The sequence below is a fragment of the Pseudorasbora parva genome, chromosome 1 (assembly GCF_024679245.1).
Source record: "Pseudorasbora parva isolate DD20220531a chromosome 1, ASM2467924v1, whole genome shotgun sequence".
NCBI classification, from domain to species: domain Eukaryota; kingdom Metazoa; phylum Chordata; class Actinopteri; order Cypriniformes; family Gobionidae; genus Pseudorasbora; species Pseudorasbora parva.
The window spans coordinates 44995903-45015630 of NC_090172.1; the positions used below are offsets into that span (position 1 = coordinate 44995903).

General features: G+C 38.7%; 1 protein-coding gene across 4 annotated transcripts in view; it reads left to right on the forward strand.

Annotated features, from left to right (window-relative positions):
• Positions 1 to 19728, forward strand: part of dennd2b (DENN domain containing 2B) — a 65075-nt gene that overhangs the window by 24907 nt on the left and 20440 nt on the right. For 2 of the 4 annotated variants that reach the window (XM_067442730.1, XM_067442728.1), the window contains exons 2-8: positions 1097 to 1192; positions 6392 to 7645; positions 9709 to 9845; positions 16630 to 16769; positions 16995 to 17210; positions 19066 to 19162; positions 19279 to 19323. In XM_067442730.1, coding sequence (XP_067298831.1) covers positions 1119 to 1192; positions 6392 to 7645; positions 9709 to 9845; positions 16630 to 16769; positions 16995 to 17210; positions 19066 to 19162; positions 19279 to 19323 — 1963 coding nt within the window. In that variant the 5' untranslated portion in view covers positions 1097 to 1118. The remainder of the gene's footprint in view (positions 1 to 1096; positions 1193 to 6391; positions 7646 to 9708; positions 9846 to 16629; positions 16770 to 16994; positions 17211 to 19065; positions 19163 to 19278; positions 19324 to 19728) is intronic. The other 2 variants (XM_067442742.1, XM_067442734.1) reach the window with 1 other exon arrangement.

Sequence of the window (19728 nt, forward strand, 5' to 3'; positions counted from 1 at the left end):
AATAAAAACAAAAAATTCCCCAAATTACTTTCTTCTTTCTAATGAACAAAATCAGAGTTAAATTAATACATATCCTGACACTTCCCAGATTTATAATGGCAGTGATGGGGTCCATTGAGTTTGAAGCTCAAAAAAAGATGCATCCAACATAAACGTACTCCACACGGCACTGGGGGGTTAATAAAGGCCTTCTAAAGCGAATCAATGGGTTTGTGTAAGAAAAATATCCATATTTAAACTTTAAAGAGTAAAAAATCTAGCTGCCACCAGACCGCTTTCCATATTCAACTTATGCAGAAAGTGTAACCGTTCAAAATGCTTACTGCACGTCCGATTTAATACGCCAGGTACGGTTTTTCCGTAAGTTGAATAAGAAAGGCGGTCTGGCGAAATCTAGATATTTTACTTTATAAAACTTTACTTTAAAATGGATTTTTCTTACAAAACCCCATCGATTAGCTTCAGAAGGCCTGGCCTTTAATATCGCAATGACGTCAACCACACTAAGATCAAGACAGCAACTTTTTAATGGGTAAATGCTGTCTTTTTCATGAATCTGTTTTTGAGCTGCATGCATTTCTTTCTCTGAAAGTTACGTATGTTACGTATAAGTTAAGATATGTTATACCTCAGTATCTTAAACTGGATTTATTATCTGCATCTAAAAACACAAACCAACATGCTGGGGCTTTCCGTCTTTTTTTGTTTTTGTGTGAGGGTCAGAGATTTGTTTACATTACAGGGATAATATCGCTCTTCTTTTGTAGAGATTAAGGTCCATATTTGTTGTGTTTTGAGTCATATTTGCCAGACGGAGTTAATCCATGGGTCAGTCTTGTGGCCCAAGTATTTCAAATCTTGTGTGCCATGTCACTGAAAAAAAAATAAAAAATCTCACTATGCATAGCCAGTTCTCTCTCTTACCTTGTTCAGTTGAATATGTTTCCGGATCAAATGGAATATTTTGTCATCTGCATTCAATGCGTCTTGTTCATAGAGATTGTTTGGTTAATTGTTGCAGTACAGTAGTGTTAAGTATTTGTATATTTACTCATGATACAGCTTTCTTACCAAAGTAAGTTTTGTTTTTAACCAGGTGAGGGGGCCGTCAGAGGGAGATGACTGCCAACAAGAGCTCCAAAACTGCACCGAGAGCAGGAGCGGCTAAAGATCCACAGGAAAACTCAGACAGGTGAGTGTCCTGATGATGAGTCAGCAGTCTTTGTCTATTGTTTGTGTTTATTCAGTTATTTACAGACAGCTATTGTGAAGATTCTGGTAAAACAGCAACACAATACGAAGTTACCACTATTGCAAGTTGTGCCTCCTAAAGGCCTGCTCACACCTTGGATGAAATCTAATACTAGTTCAACTAAGGTTTTAAGAATTATTCTAATGAGAATAGCAAAGGCCATGCCACAGTTATACTGATGGAACTATATTGTTGGAAAAACATTGACAGCCAATCAGAATCTACCTGAATTAAAGGGCTGGACACTAATCTATCTAGATATCTTTATAGACATCTTTCTTGGTGTGAACAGGGCTTAAAGGACAACTCCGGGGATTTTTTTAGTTTATCTTGATCGTTATACCTTTGTTAGTACAGTCTATAAAAACAACCCCGAACCAGTTAATGCCCAGAGCCCCCACTCAGCTAAAACGGCAGTTATGGGGGCATAAACGTAAAAGGGTGTCTTTGTGCTTCTTAACAGACACAAAATGCAATTAAAATATCTGTCCAACATGAAAAGGTCCCTTACATGACAACGAGATGCATTTAGCCACTTAGCCATTGTTTAAATTCACCTAAATAGTGTTTTAGACGGCTAGCTGTATCTCGCGCTGAAGTCCCGTGGGAACGCAGTTGTAGACGGAAAAAAGGCGAATAGTCCAGTTGGGAAGAGCGTTGTGTGTGTAAAGCATGATTATTTTATTACTGCACATCTTTCCTCAAGCCATGTGTGTGCCCAAATGGAAGGATAAATAACGTTTACTTTACCTCAACAGTGGTTCCCCCCGTCTTCGACCACAGAAAGGTATTTTTCTTCAACCAAGATTGAAGCTGTGTTGTGTCTGTGTAAGTTAGTCATCCTGTCAAAATGTTCGCTGCAAATTTTCACAATCTGTTGCCACAATTCGGAAAGGCACAAACGTGAACAATTTCTTCTTCACTTGTGAGCCCGATCGGATTATCACTCTAGTGATGTTCGGTTCACGAACGAATCGTTCTTTTTAACCGGTTCTTTTTAGTGAACTGGGCGAGCAAGCAGTAGCTTCTTTCTCTCGCTAATTCGGTTTTCTTGTGGAATCTATGGTGGCTGATTATATTGTAAAATCTATTCTATATATAGGCAGGTCCAGTTACAACAGCACACAGGTTTAAAAATGTGTAATTTGTAGGACATGGTGGAAAACATGTTTACCGGTATCTTTCATTTCCAATGTGTATATGATAATGTATTCTCTTGAAAATTCTTTATGGTGTGTTGAATGTAAACTCTTAGGAATTTCACTATTCAATGTGAATTTATCTGAGAATATTCTTAAATAAGGAAATCTATTCAGTGATTGGTCCATGACTATGTCGTCATCCAAAATCCCGTTTGTGGCACAGCAGTGTCGTAAATCATCTCTAAAACAGACACTTAAAATTTAGTCCTATACTTCACTTAAAGTATGTTTGGGATGCTTGATTACTAAATTTTAAGCGTGGCTTTGAGCCAATATTTTTTTTACTCTTAAGTCCATTCTTAGCAGTGTTATTGTAGTAATTCTCAGAGGCTTTATAAACATGGGCCCTGTTCTGAGGTAAATTGTGTTTTTAATTAACGCTAAGAAGATTTTCAATGTATCAGAAACAAATCTGGACCATTATTTTTGTAGCAATTCACATTTAGGCTGTATAAAGATTACATTTTATATTCATAGTTAGATGTTGACAGCTCTTCATCTAAATATTCATAGACAACGATTGCTTATGATAACCAAAACGTTTATGCATAATTGAGGAGTTGGCGAAATAGACACGTCCATCGATGCTTCATAGGCCAAACTGTTGTATACAAAGCTAAAGTAAACATCCTGGTTATGAGTAAAAGGAAGGAAGTTGATTAGAAAAGAGGCTTTGTTCTATTTGTGGCCTTTGCTTAACTTTGGAGATTTGCAGTTGCTATCAGAATAAGTAAAGAACGAACAGTCTTTGAAGAGTGAGAGGAGTTACTTAAAAAAATTACCTTTGAACACTCTCTGATGTCAGAGATACTTACCAAAGAAAATTGTGATTTATGCAAAGAAGTGTGGGGGAAAAATGATGGCAAAGTTTCTGCTAGCCTCTCTTCCTAGACATGGATATTACGGCTTCAGCTGTAAATCACACGCAATTGAGAATGCTGAAGAAGCAGATTTATGTCAGATGAGGGTGGCGGTAGGTAGGTTTTGCACTGAGAATATGCCCTTTTTATAGCAAAGATAATAGCTGAAAAAATAACTCAATCACAGATGAAATATCCACATTTTTGTGGGGGAGAACCCACTGGATCTGGCTTGACATATTTCTTTTGATGTGTGTTCCTGGAACCTCATAGTTTCACCATCCTGGCACAGCTTTCCAACAGGAAATGGCCTGTGGTTGACATTGCCCTCAAGACCCAGGATGAGCCAAACCAGCTCTGGCATCCCACTAGGCCCATGTGTGGCCAGACCAGCTGGCTTCCCCAGAACTGGCCTTGTTTTTACTGGCCCTGTCCAGCCTCTCAGAGAACCTCGTCACACCACAGACACAAACTAATGGCGAACTCAATGAAAGCATTCTCAAACTGATGCTTTCCTTTGAGCAAAGCATTTTACATGAGCCTGATACTGTAGATATAGAAACAATGATTTATGCTATGAGACTTCATCCAGGCAGTTGTGGAGGTATTTTTAGATATGCAGTGTTATTCTATAGAAAACATCTGAACAAAGACTATGGAAGTTTAATTGTACTTTAAATACCAGCCTTGATGCAAAGATTGTCCTCCTTAACAATATCCTCCATTTCCTTTTGACAGATTTGGCATCTTTCCAGCCCTCCCCTTTAAATATCAAGGATTATACTGTTTGTCTCAAGCCGGGGATCCCGGGGATCCTGTTTTAAAACACATTTTCCTGTCACAATTTCATGCAAAGAGGTCTACCGCTTTATCTTCAGAGGATGTACTATACCCTTTTCTTTAATTCTTTAAGCCCTAAAGGCATTTTTATGTATTTTTTTTGAGTGATATACACAAAAGTAAAGACGCATAACTCCAAAACTATAGCAAGGAGAATCAAAATGCGGGTATCATTTGATAGAACACTTTTAAATGTTTTAGTTTTTTTATTTATTATTTGGACATTCTCCAAACGCTGATAAAAGACAAAAAAATGTCAGTGTGCTTCAATGGAAATTTTGAATTGACATGCTATAACTTAAGGTAGGGGGACAATTATTTTGATGACGTTACACCTACATGTGATCTGCATCTGGATAAAATTTTGGGGTGGTTGTAGCATAAAGTAATCAAAAGTCACAGCATTTGGAACCAATGTAGCCTTTTTGTTTAGCTGAGTGTCCAAAAACCTCTCCAAACAAGTTTTTCCGGTTAATGGCATTTTATTATTATAAAACTGCAGGAGGAATTTCTTTAGATCTAAGTGACGGATTATGGTGAGTTAGGGCTCTTTTTGATCACAAGAATCTGTTGTAAATAATGCAAAAATGTGCCATTTTCCATGTTTCATCAAGTAAAATGTCAAGCAAAATGCCTCATTCGTATTTATATTTATGTCTGGTTGAAGCCAGGAAAGCATTATGCTTGAAGCTTTTATGACAATTATGCTTGTTGTATTCTACTCAGTGAGGCGTTTCAAATGACTTGACTATCTGAGCTGTATGATAAAATATTATTTTGAAATATTTATTTATCAGCCAGTAACTCAGCACTACTTAAGAGTTCATCAAATTGGATACATGCAATGTAAAGTTAAGACTCAACGCTTTCAAATGCCACCTGGCACCTGTCAAATTATCCTTTATCAGCGCAAATATTTTGTGTTGATCAAAATAGTATTTTTTGAAAAATATGATTATTAATTTCTCTTTGTAGCTAGGTGGTTCCCGTTAGTGGTACACTCCAGTTTAGATGGACGAATCAACATAAAGAGTTGATAAAACAGTTAACTGGAGCCATTGACTTCCATAGTATTTTTTTTCCTACTATGGAAGTCAATGGCTCCAGTTAACTGTTAGGTTACTCACATTCTTCAAAAAATCTTCCCTTGTGTTCTGCTGAAGAAAGAAATTCATACAGGTTTGAAACAACTTGAGGGTGAGTAAAAGATGTCAGAATTTTCATTTTAAAGTGAACTATTCCTTTAAAACCTGAAAAATACATTTGATTTGTGAAGTTTGGGAACAACAGATTGTGCAACAAGATTCTACAGATAACCAATGTGATGTGTCTGCTTGAAATATTTGGTGCTGATGCATTTTGTGAATTTGGGGGGCTGGGGTTGACTGTACACTCATTTTCATGCACCACATGCGAGGCTGCAGGTGGCATGGTTTTTCTCTTTCCTTTTTCTTGGGAAGGGCATTTTGGTGATGTTTTTGGTTGATCTGTCTCAACCTGCACCCTGGATCATACTCTTGGCTTCCTCCCAGCTTCCACTTGTTATTCTAACCACCGCTGTGACATCAGATCTGCCTGCCTCAATTTCACTGAGGTGTGGGCCAAGTCGAATTCTAGTTCCTGGAAGCTCATGAGCGGCTTTAGATTTTGAGGTGGATGAGAAAGTGTTTGTGTCTGACGAGACTGAAATGAGGTCAGCAGTGTCTTTAATGCCATTGCTCAGCAGTGAGCAGCGTCTGTTTGCTGAGTGAACAATGGGCTTGAGAAAAGATGAGGAGGCTGACGTTGACATGTAGGCAAAGAGAAACAGTTGCTACAGAGGACATACGGCTAAGAAAAAATGCTGAGGGTTAGTGAGGGTGAGTTCATTTATATCCTTCAAGTTTAATAGGTTTGATGCTTTTTGTTTGGGAGGTCTTCAAATGATTGTGTGGATTGATTTGTTATTCTGTTGACGTTGGCTTGATGTGAAGGGTTCTATACCGCCAATTTTATGTCAGATTGTTGTTGTTCTTTCCCCTATTAGACAACTAACATTTTCTTTTGTCTGATATTGTTTTTGAAGTCCTCCGTTTTGCGTTACTTGTAGTATTTAATTCTGATTGAAACACATTTAGTAGTAACTCGTATTTTTGTGTTCTTGTTCATAGCAACTGTTTGTGAGGATATAACACTCTTGTGTGTCACACATTATTGGAGGGTTTCTTACTCTTCCTACTGATTTACTTTTGTTTCAGGTGTCAATCTGTGTCCCCTCCTCCGATTCTTGCTACTGGAAAAGAGCCAGGTACCTCTCATCTCACGGGCAGTGAGGACGCCAGTCAGCCAGGAAGGTACGCTAAAGCTGACGCTAAACTCTGGACCCAAAAGAACTGGAGCTGTAAGACTGCCAGCTTGAGAAGTGGTGCCTCTCTCTCCACTGACTTTGAGTGTCAAAGCAGGCTCACCAAATCTAGGAGCATTAGCTGTCTGGACAAGAGGCTCACCATCCATAAGCCACCAAGCAGTGATAACCAGGATCAGAAAGAAAACCAGCCACAGCAGACCCCCCCTGTGGGGGATGGATTGAATACTGGACCCCTCAGCTGGAGTACTCTTTCAGTAGGACCTACCACCAAGCTTGGGCATAAGCGCACATTCTCACTCAGTTGTACGGGGACCTGCGCCTCAACCGTCGCCATACGCAAAAAGATCTCGGAATGGGAGGGTCGGAAGGCGGCTCTGCCTAGGATGAGCCTTTGCCTGGAGAAAAGGCCTGGAGGTGGGAGCGAGGGTTGTCCAAGTCTGCTGTCCTCACCCTGCAGCGAGAAGACCTTTGACTTCAAGGGTGTGAGGAGGATGAGCACAGCATTTTCCGAGTGCTCCTACCCTGAGACTGAGGAAGATGAGCATGTATCGGATCGAGAAGCTCCTGTAAGGTTCCAGAAAAGGTCTTCAAAGACAGAGTCCTCAGGGATTTTCCTCCGCCCGCTGTCGGCACGCAAGGAGACCTCAGCCGTGCTCAGCCGCATTCAAAAAATTGAGCAGGCATTAAAGGAAAGTCCCTCTTCGTCCCCACCGCAGTATCTTAGCAATTGCTACGGACTTGACAAGTCCAGACAGAAGTCTTTCACTATAAGTGGGACAGAGGACTTGGACAGTACGTGTGGCAGCAAGCGGAGCAGCATCTGCTCTCTGGCCACCGAAGCCGAAGCTTCTCCAGGCTCTGACAGACTCTCTAAGCTCAAGCAAAGGTTTAGCATTAGCTCTACCAGGTCAGAGAGCCCAGACCTCCCTACTGCACAGGACTCTTCAGGAATTACAGTGAACCCGTTGCCCAAACCCAAACGAACATTTGAGTATGATGCCAACCGGAACCACAAAGGTTTGTTGTCTGGTAATGGACTACTTCCCACCACTGAATCTCCACCTCCACTTCCTTCCACCCCAGCACCTGCTATAATGAGAAATTCCAAGACAGATGAAAGCTTGCCTAAGAAGACTCAAGATAGGTGAGAAAAATGATCTTCCACATTGAATGAATGGCATGCCTGTCAGTATAGTAGTTTGTAGTTGTTTGGCAGATTAATTTAACTAATAAATCATGTGCTCAGATAAATAAAGCAAAGTGTTGTGCTTACACAATGGTGAAGGCTCATGGCTTGATCCTCATGAGGATCAAACTGACAACCATCTGGTTACTAGCTGTGATGCTTAATAGGTTCCTTCATTCTAGACAAAAGTTTAGGAGAATATTTAATTTTATATTTTCTGTACAATGCAAGCATGTAGTCACCATAGTCCACCAATCTTAAAAAAAAAGCCAAAGAAAAAAATAGCGTAATTAAAGTAGTGTGCTATATTCCATATGACTTGTGTGCTGTATTCCAAGTCGTCAACCATAGATCTTGTTTTTTTCCATGAAAACTGCAGCTGTCACATCTAATTTGCATTTGTAAATTTTCAGGGATACTGCCTGAAGATGTATTTTACATTTGCATTCATTAATTTAGCGAATTACTTATTCAAAAGTATTGCACCATTTTTGACATCAGAACGGCATTGGTTCTTGTGCAGTATGAATGTGTATGAGATATTAGTGCTATGGTGCAGGGGAAGATTTTCAGAAAATATCGAGTGAAATAATTACAGGTTTGGAAAGATTCGATAGTGTCGGACCCACTAATATCTAGATTTTAACCTCCAATAATTCCAAACAAAAGACTAAGCAGACAGATTTGTGATGGAGAAAGAAAAACATGTCAGAAAATGACTAAGCACTGAATTTGTGTACTTCCACTTAGTTGATTCCCCCACGAACAAGAGATCATTTATTTTTCTTGGATAATGAAGTGTATAAAACTTGTCCCAAGAATGTTGAAAAGGATAAGGACCACAGGCCAAGCATTTGTTTTGTTGATATAGCTCTGGACTTTGAATTATTGGCTTTTGTTTCTGACTTCATAGTCTCTCACAGTGAATTGGCCTCTATAGTTTCACAGATTCTTATGTTACAAATCAAGTAAGCAAAATGAAATTTCCTGTCAGGCATTTGATGGCAAGCAGAGATCAACATGGAGATGCTAGCAGTTTTCTCAGGGTTTCATAATTTTACCATATTAGGTGAATTCGTTGCTATGTTAAATGTTACACAATTGTTCTGTGTATAGCACATTCTTTTATCTTCACATTGAGATTCAAACTGAGACTGCTAAAATGGGCAATGCTTAATGTTTAATTCTCCTAATTTAGTTCAAAAGTCCAAAAATAGCACAAGCAATAACTTCAACAGTTCCATAAAACACCTTTGAGTTCATTTTTAGAAACCCACCAGTGAAATATAGAAAATTAACTGTTTTTGGAGGTTCAAAGACCTCAGAGACGTTGCTTCATCTCTTCTTGTTAAGTTGATATAACACTGCTTCGTGGTGCTGCTTTTTTGAGGGCTCTCATGTTGTTTATAGCTCATATTCCTCATGGCCTTGTGAATGATCTTTGGCACTTGGATTGTTTAGCCCAGTTACTGGGTATGGAGAGCTGCCAGGTTCTCGTGATGGAGAACCTCATGTGCTGGAGCATTTCTACTGCTCTGCACTTGAGCCCATGTTTGACATTCCTGTGGCTGGTCCAGAGTCAAACATTTAGAGACTATAGGCAAGCAATTAGATTGTGTCATGTCAAAGTACTAATTTGGGGTTCCAACTTTTGGTTAGCTTTCCAACCATGTTATTGTGCGTATATTTTCATGCAAATGCCTTTTGGCTTCTTTTACATAAACAATAAATTACCATCTGATCAGAGGCGAGAACTATATATGTCCTGTTTATTTAGGCACGTTGTTTAATCCTCTCTTGTTGCTTATCATTTTAATTGGTGTCTTCCAGAAGAACTGTTGAGCGATTGGACACATTTAAGAACTTTATAAGTGAAAGATGCTTTTATCTTATAAGGTGGTCTAGTAATATGAATGATGTTTGCCTTAAGCCAAACCAACAGAACTACTCTTACTCTTCTCACAAGTTCATCAAGAGTCATGTCCAAAGCTTTGATTTTTTCTTTATCTGTTTGTTTCTAGAGAATCATGTGAGTCCGAAGATGCTGTCAGCCTGCCTTCCTCATACCCTTCCTCACCCACAGAGAATGGCACAGAAAACCACAGTCGGCCCAGCTCCAAGAGCACACTCGAGGAGAATGCCTATGAGGACATAGTAGGTAAGAACAGCCAACAGTTGAGGATAGATCCTGCTTGCTCCCTTGTGATTGTATGCTAAAGTTGTTAAACTGAGGAATTTGAAGATGACTTGCATGGGAAAACTTTTTATTAGTTAAAGATATTTCACAAAAGGGTATACAAATATTTATTTTATATTAATCATTTTATTTAAAATTAAAATATTATTAAAATATTTGTATTTCTATAACATTTGTACTTTTTATTACTTACATTTTTGTAGAATATAGTTTTGTTTTATTTATATATTTTTTATTATTAATAAAAGGTTTATTTACATATATGTTGATAATACACACATTTTTTATATTTCTATATATATATCCCCTTCCTCTCTCTCTCTCTCTCTCTCTCTCTCTCTCTCTCTCTCTCTCTCTCTCTCTCTCTCTCTCTCTCTCTCTCTCTCTCTCTCTCTCTCTCTCTCTCTCTCTCTCTCTCTCTCTCTCTCTCTCTCTCTCTATATATATATATATATATATATACATATATATATTTATATAATACATAAAACATTTTTATTTTTATATAATTTATTTATTTTATATCATAAATACATTTTCCCTTTCATATTCATCATTTCATGTTTCATGCATAATTTCATAAAAATATCATATTTTTTTTTATATATATTGAAACTTTTTATTAAATTAACTTTTATTTTTTATATGACAATAATATATTTTATACCATTTTATTATTTGCTGATTGTGCACTCTTTACAGAAGCCCTGGTTAAATGATCTTTTTTGTCTACTGAAGGTGATGAAGTTCTGGCATGTGGCGCTGGCTGATTCCATGTGCTAAATTCCTTCCTGGCAGGAAATTGTCTGTGTGCACTAATGCTCAGACCCTGAGGGGCTTGACATTGTTACAGTGTTCATGGGTCTTGCCCTGTGGCCAGACTGTAAATCTTTGTCTTGCTATTGCTGATGAGGCTAGGGCATCAGGTGCTGTAAAGAAGTCTGGTTGAATAAGTGCCCAGTTGGCAAACAAGTTAAAGGATTTTGTGGTTCGGTAGGCTTGACGTTTATATGTCATATTTTCAGTTCTACAGCCAAGAATACAGCCTTTGCTGCATGTTGTTCTAGAAATGATGATGGCCACTGGGCCAGACAGTGCATGGCTGTATTCTCTAGCGGTTGGGAAGTGTGTGACTCTCAGCCTTTTCCCCCTGACAACGGTTCCATTGTTCCAGCGAACACCTCGGGTGTGGGATCAAGCATTGCGGTTGCACATTTTTACGAATGCTGATTAGTTCCAGAGAAATATATGGCCTCTATGTGCCTCTACGCTCTAACCACTGAGCTGGGGATTGGTGTAACAGAGTCTGACAGAGGCATCTAAGGGTGGTCTCCAGAAGCACCGGGCTGTGGTTAGCACATCAGATCAGAACAGTCTCTTTTTTCAGGCTTTCACCAAACCCAAGGTTTCAATCCTGTTTTCTACTAAATTATTACCAAAGTTAAAAACCTAAACATTATTTATGATATACATATGTTAGCCTACAACCTTCTTTTAGTTTAAACCTTTGGGCATTACTTTGCATTTTGGCCTTTGTATGGTCTGGTGGCAGTTCATTGCATAGCCCCCATATGCAATGAACATTAGTATAGTGATAATGGATTGGCCAAATATCTCCAGATGGCCGGGTCACATTACATTTACAATGAGATAAATCACTTATAGGGAAACCTATTCATGTCACAATGATATACAGTCCCCAACAAAGGCTACTTTCTTCCTTTAGTCCTTACAGTCCGAAATACACTCACAGCAAAGTTATTTTTTGTTCTACGCCTAGAGATGCACAAGCTTTGCAATATGGCACTTCAGTCAAGTCAAGTTGACATCACACTAGTCTGTGCTTTGATTTTACCTGATGTATATTGGGGTCTTATATGTAGCCATATTGCTGTGTGTGACTGTTTTTGAATAGACTACCCATCTTTCATTCCTGATTATTAGTTTTTCTACACTTCACAAAGCCATTTCATGTGAAATCCATTCCTTTTTTCACATGACTGCGTGGTGTTCTTGGGAAGACCGCAAAATGGTCATAAAATGGTTGTGTCTACTGAGTTGCTTTATATTGGTGGTCTGATACTGACATTGCATACTGCTCACTCATCCAGCACTCAACGTCCTTTCCTTTGAAAATCCTATTGTGTAAACAGAAGCACAGTATGTTTTGGTTAGGGTGCCCGCTCTCTCTCTTGTCTGCGTGTTTTGTGGAGCTCCTGTAAGTAGAGAAGTTGATTAGTACCCTTCTGTATGTGAGTGGTCAGGGAGGCATATATTTTCTCCAGCATGTTGTCATTACATTGCTTCATTTGGGAGTCTCACAGAGCACTCCGGGCAATCGTTGGCCTGTCATTGTGCCTCTCAGCCTTAATGGCACTAGGGCAAATCTCAGCAGTACATCTCATGAGGTCAGGCTGTAGTTTGTTGTTTGTATGGTAGTTATTTACAAGAAGTTGTGCTGTGATTTATTATGGTCGAGTTCACTTAGTGGCACTTTTGACATGTTGTCTTGTATTGTTTTCTCTTGTGAACGTGCTAATATATGCAGCTTATTACAAAATGGTTGCAGAAGGGGTAATGTTTTCTTTGACAAGATGCTACATGAACTGAACAGATCTGATTGCTTTCTTTTGTAGGGCACCTGGAGCTGTATTACATAAGTTGCCTATCTTAGCCTTAAGTTATACTCTGCCAAGATCCAGGTTCTAACTATAATCCCTGTTCTAGGTTAGGTTATTACTGTAATACGGCCTCTGCTGTGTATCTAGTGAAGGGAAACAGGGCAGAAAGATGTGTGATATGCCAATGTGCCATGATAAGAAAAAACTGAAAAGTAGGGCTCATAATGAAACTAGGAGCATTTAGACCTTTTCCCAGCAAGCAGTAGCCGTCATATAGACCTGATATAGTCCGGCTATGAGTAACCCACTTCTAGCCAAAATAACCTTGAATTTGGAATGTCGTTTTTGCCTAAATAACTTGTGAGATATATGATATGCCTTGTTTAGTAAGCAAACTGACTTTGTAAGCAAAGTCAACAGTGATTACAAGGTGTTTGGTTTAATTTCTTTGACATGTTCATGTTCTAGATGACTAGTCTATTCTTGGGCTATGGTTAGACGTCTATTATATTTTCACTGACAGCCCAAATTTTGACTTGTTTTAGCCTAGACGTCAGGGCTGTGTTTGGACGCTATTAGACATCTTTTAAATGCAAAATGGTTTGCTGGGTTATTTTGTTACGCTGACTTGACAGCCAGGAGTTGGTGACATGAAAAGAATATTTCTAATTAAGAGGATTTCATTATATTGACCTGACACAAATTGATGCAATAACCAGATGTTATATGAGCCACAAAGTTATTTTAAAGGGATGCTGGTGTTAACATGGCATCTTTTAATATATATATATGTATGATATGAAATGTATAATATGTATGTATGTATGTATGTATATATATATATATACATTTTTTTTTAAAAATATTTTAATTTGATTTATTATTTACATTTAATAAATATTCAGTTTTTTAAAAAGAAGTTAATACTTTAATTAAATACATTTTATTCAGCACAGAGTGAGAGACATTTACAATATTACAAAAGATTTCTATTTCCGATGCTGTTATTTCTATTCATCAAAGAATCCTGCAATGTATCAGTTGCCAGTGCCACAAAATATTAAAGGGTTAGTTCACCCAAAAATGAAATTGACGTCATTAATGACTCACCCTAATGTCGTTCCACACCCATAAGACCTCCGTTCATCTTAAGAACACAGTTTAAGATATTTTATATTTAGTCCGAGAGTGTATCCAAGTGTATACACACTATACTGTGCATGTCCAGAAAGGGAATAAAGGTCCAAAAATAACAAAAACTACGACTTTATTCAGCATTGTCTTCTCTTCCTTGTTTGTGTTCAATCCTCAAATAAAGATTCAAATGGTTATGAATCAGTGAATCGATCAATGATTCGGATCGCCAATGTCACGTGATTTCAGCAGTTTGGCATTTTGACACGCAATCCGAACCTATGAATCAATCCGCTGATTCAAAACCTTTTGACTCTTTATTTGAGGATTGAATAAAAACACGGAAGAGAAGACAATGCTGAATAAAGTCGTAGTTTTTGTTATTTTTGGACCAAAATGTATTTTTTAGAGATTCTAATTAACTAACTGATGTCACATATGGACTACTTTGATGATGTTTTTATTCCCTTTCTGGACATGGACAGTATAGTGTGCATACACTTGGATACGCTCTCGGACTAAATATAAAATATCTTAAACTGTGTTCTGAAGATGAACTGAGGTGTGGAACGACATTAGGGTGAGTCATTAATGACATAAATTTAATTTTTGGGTGAACTAACCCTTTAAGCATCACAACTGTTTTCAACATTGACAGTGTATGTTTCACAGCTATGTACTGTTTTGTTCATGGACTTTCAGTGAGTTTTCTATAGTCACATGTTTCTTTGTTCAGTTTCCCGCCACTCATCTGTCCTCATGGTTACCCTCATTAGTTTAGTTCTGTTCAGCTGTATCTTGTCAGTAAACTAGTTTCTGTTTGCTGTCTCCATTACGTATCATCATGTTACCTTTGATTAAAACTACGATTTGCACTTGATTCCTCTACCATCGTCTTTCTACCTACACACACTCGTGACAGTATGAATATGTAATGGAAGGATGATTCCACAAACCTCTTACCTCTCTATTCAGGGTCACCCCATCAGTCTGCCAAAGGTTCTTAAAGGGGTGATTCCGTGTTTTTTTTCTAGGCTTGGCTGTGTTTATGGGGTGTAGTTTCACATGTCTTAATACTTCTTCTTTTAAAAAACACTGTATTTTTCTTATATTTTAGCTTTATTCCACACCGCTGTCTCCACTGTCTTTTGAACAGCTCGTTTGCTTCCTGCTTCAATGAAGCCCATCCCTCTGAAAAACGCAGTGGTCTTAGATTTGTTAGAAGGCCAAATTTAGTTTCATGTTTTTTGATTGGCTGAAGTGCCAAGCACAGGTTGTCCGGAAACGCCACGCCCCTTACCATTACGGGCAGATGTCACATCAGCGGTGACTAACAAGGGTTTAAGATGTCACCAACCCGGGAAGAAGCTTGTTGTTGTCCAAACCGGCCATTTTTGTAGGCAATAAACTGCCATAACTTTAAAAGACAATGGCCCTGTCCCAAATGGCACACTTCATGTGCACTTTCGGTCTTGTGGACTTACAATGGCCATTGCGTGTGCGTGTCCGTTAAGTCCACAAGACCGTAGGGTGTCCAATTCGCCATTTAAGCCTAAAGAAGGGTGTTCATGTGCGGCCCCTTTGCGGCTGCTATGCGCCCACAATGCGCACTTCAGCTGAGCCCTCAAGTTTGCGAGCTAAGCAGAGGCTACCCGGCAGTCAAAGCGGCATTACGTTGTGAAAGTGCGGACTCAGAGGAAGACCGTTAGGGGGCGGCAGTGGCTCAGTGGTTCATGTAGGTTGTCTACAAACCGAAAGGTTGGTGGTTCAATCCCCGGTTCCACTTGACCAAGTGTCGAAGTGTCCATGAGCAAGACACCCAACCCCAGCTGCTCCCGACGAGCTGGATGGTGGCTGACATCGCCATCGGTGTATGAATGGGTGAATGTGAGGCAAAAATGTAAAGCGCTTTGGATGGCCATAGGGTCTGTTAAAAAAGCGCTATATAAATGCAGTCCATTTACCGTAAGGGTTTAGGGTGCCATTTGGGACAGGGCCAAGATCTCCGTTTGCATTGATCTTTCAGCGCTGTAACTTTGCATATACTGTTTATGCTCAAGCAGCAACATTACTCTGTAACTAAAGGTAAAAAAGTTAAATTGCATGCAACCACCCCTTCAAAGGGGCCGTTATTGTCAAAGATGATGGACAATTAGCATACAGTTTGAATTAGCAGTGGGATTTAATTCTGGACAAGAATTCCCTGCCTATCCATGCAGCCTAGAATGGATAAGATGAGGGAGAGCAGTGATAAATTCTCCTTAAGGTTAATGGAACAGAACCTTCATAGATGTATTGCAGATATCATTATTGGTCAGTAATTGAATTTACAATATAATTCAAGAAAAAGTTGCTTTATTCGAAGAGGAATATCAGAAGGCCAAGTCCTAATTGGACAAAAAAAGCTGTTGATTGAGGAAGGTAATTAGCTCCTGAGCAACGCAATAAACTGACGTGATAAACTGAACTGATGTGACCTGCCAGAACTAATGCTAAGGTTGATTTATAAACTTAGGTGAGAAAGTGATTCACCCTTTTACATGAGAAAACATGTTAGCTAAAAGAAAAATCCTCCTCAACACATTGAGTCTTGTGCAGAGTCAGACTAGGGTTCTGCACTGTCTGCATTTTCTTATCTTGACTCATCACTGGCCCTTATTTCAGGAGACAGAGAGCTGTCCAAAGGCATATGTCCAACAGAAACTGTTTTTGGAGACAATGCACTTGAGTTTCAAGCACGCCAGCAGTTAACCTCCATGAATAATCCTTTCCCTGCCCCGTTGGGTGCCTCTAGTTCCTTCTTTTCATTATCATCTTCCACCGCCTTCCATATCCTCTGCCCACCCTTTCCCTATCAGTTTGCCTCTCTCCCACTCACTCCTTAAAGAGACATGTTACCTCGCTACCTTTTAAGTTGGCTCCTGGGCAGCTGGTGTTTGGTTTTAGTCTGAGTTGTGCTCTCTCTGTCTCCTCTGCTCTTCTACAAACAGAGAAAGAGAATCCATATGAGGATGTAGATCCAGTGAAGAGATGTCTGGCCAGAAATTCCCGCCTGTTACCCGAGAGGTCTCGGGACTCACTCAACAGGCTATGGACCTCCCAGGACAGGAAGTCCATTACATCTCCCCAGGTAATTTCCTTGGCTGTGTAAGATAGTGATGATAGCACTTGCTTTTCAGTATGATTTTTATTTAAAATCAATGTTCTGTACTAATACATTAATTCCCCATGTTATTAGTAACCGTACAACACATATAGTGCTGTATTTTTATGTGAACAAATATTGAATTTACTGTATATATGCACCTTTTTAGTTATGCTAAGTTTCATTTCTTATCAACTTTCCTCTCACCAGCTGCCCTCTAAACCCAGTAGTCAGTCTCTGCGGTTGCCAGGTCCTGCTGACAGGAAAAGCCAGCGCCCATCCCGCATCTCTAAGAGGCACAGCCATGATGACATGCTGCTGCTACCCCAGCTGGGTATGCCTTCCTCCCCCTGTGGCCTATTAGATGACAGCCTGAACCCTGCCACCGATACCTTGGCCTCCCACAGGCAGAAACGAGTCCCCAAGGTAAACAATGAGAGTAGAATGAAATGAGCAGTTGAATATTGCTGCTTTTTTAAAAATCCAAATCCCTTTGACAGACAATATTTACTTCAAGCAACTGAGATTTTAAGTTAATATGTCAATAATTTAACAACACATTCGCTTGTTCACGGTTCTATGAAAAAGTTACATGACATTTATGTAAACAAATTAAATATTTCTTCTTGTTTTATTTTGAAATAATTTATTTTAATTTTAATTTTACTTTTTTATGATTTAATTATTAGCTTATCAAATCAAGTACCCCATTTTAGGAAACCCTGCTTTAAGGTGAATGGGAAATAGATTTCTAGATCCATGTGCTTGGACTAAATAAGGAATACACAGACAAAAAGCAGTCTAAGAATAGTAACACCTGAAGGAATGCAAGAGTATTAGTGTTAGTTTTGTCCTAAAGTGCTAGAAAAAAACAATCAATAGACTGTATTTCAAAATATGTTTTGCCAGCATCAAAGGCAGGGTTGGCAATTTTTTTATTCCGGTTGAAACTCTTCACATCCTTATAGCAATCAATAATAATAGGTGTAAATATTTATAAATATTATATATAATATAATAGGTCTACCTATTTATGCAATTCTCGTACATTTTCATTTATACAGATACATTCCTTTAAAGACGGTACTCTGTTGAAGTTTAAAACTATTGGATCTGCCCAGAGCCACTCTGGATCTGCCATAACCAAGCACTAACATTTGGTCGTGACATATGTCATCTCAAACCATAGACAGTAGTGCACGACATCAATGTCATCGTTCTCAGCCACTCCCTCTGCTTGCAGACTGGACCGGTTAAAATTTGATCGGAGAAAACCAGAGAATATTACGCAATACCAGACAGAGTATTGAAGGAAAATTCACCAGCAGGTTAAAAAAAGCAGAGACAAAAGACAGTCACAGAGCGCCGCAAACAAACAGCAGTTCCTCCTGAACCAAACCAATGAGGTTCAGCTGCATTCACAGCATGTCATAATTGTAATTGACATTCTATCTGGAGCGCTTCACATACTCAGACTCAGATTTGTGTTTCTATGCCAACACTATCGAAATGAATCCGCAACAGTCGGGTGGCACAAGAACTCTGTGAATTGTTTAAATTCATTATTAGCGTAATGTCATGTTCTTTGACACATAAGGTAATTGAACGTTTCTCGTCTCATGGCTCTTTGCAGACTCTGCTTTGTGCGTTCATGTGTTTTGAAGGATGTACTGCTTTGAAGACGCTCTGAAGGGACGCCCATGCAAAGCTAGCTTGCCATTTCTAGCCTCTTTGAAAATCGCCTACCCTACCTTTAAGAGTTAAAGTTGGCTCATCAAAACTAGGTGCAACACACCCATCCGCCTTACAGCTAATTTTTCCGCTGCTCCTGGATGTTTTTGTTGGGAAAACACCTTCAATTCCACACAATTTTAATGACCATAACCTTAATGTTTACATGCTGCAGGGTTTTAAAAGAAAAGTGAAAAGCATAGTCTACTGCTCTACTTCACATATCACTCTCATGAAAAATGCCCTGAAGGACTGAAAGATTAAGTTTCACTGTTTTTCCCTTTCCAGACATTTTATAAGTTGCTATAGAATGATCCCAGTGGCTTTTAAGAGCTTGCTGATAGCTAAAATCCATAACCTTTCCATTTGGACACAGCAATCTCTTTATTTTTATTAATATAATATTATTTGCAATTAATAATTAATATAATTAATAATGCAATTAAATTAATAACTCATTATTTGCAAAACTTTCCAGGGTAAATGTGTACATAAAGGGCAGTTTGAAAGTCATTTTCAATTTGTTAAAATGCATTTTGTCCTCTGTCAGGTGGTGCAAAGAATAAACTCTATCTACTGTACAAAAAGAGGCAAGAAGAGGCTAAAGAAGCTTTCACTTTCAAACATAGAAACTGCGTCTCTAAGAGGTAAAGATTTTACCATGATGTAAGCTCTCAGAATGTGCTCCAGTTGTTCATGTCCAGACCAAAAAAAATGTTGTCAGTTGAACCTTTGACATCAAACAACATTTCTCTGTTTGTAGATGACAACAGCGAGAGTGAAAGTGACTCTGATGACAGGTTCAAAGGTGAGGGCTTAGCACATATGGCTGAGAGGACGGTGTGTTTGAGTTGAGTGCTGCTCAGAGACTCTGTCCTTTGAGCAAACATCACATCACCCTGTGATTTGTCACAAGTAAATGTCAAACCTGATCAGTGCTATTTTGCTATTATTAATATTCTAATCTAGTATTTATTAATTTTTTGAGTTGGGTTTTATTTAGATCTTTTCTGTTTTCATTTTAGTTGTAATTTGTAGTGCTTTTATTTTATAATTTTTTTAAATATTATAATTATATTTCATTTCAGCTTTATTTCAGTTAATTAAAAAAAAAAATTTCTGGTTTTAGTTTTAGTAAACAATACCAACACTGGACCTGACCTGAGAGCTTTATATGTGAATGAGCTCCACACGTTACATTAGAAATCTCAAA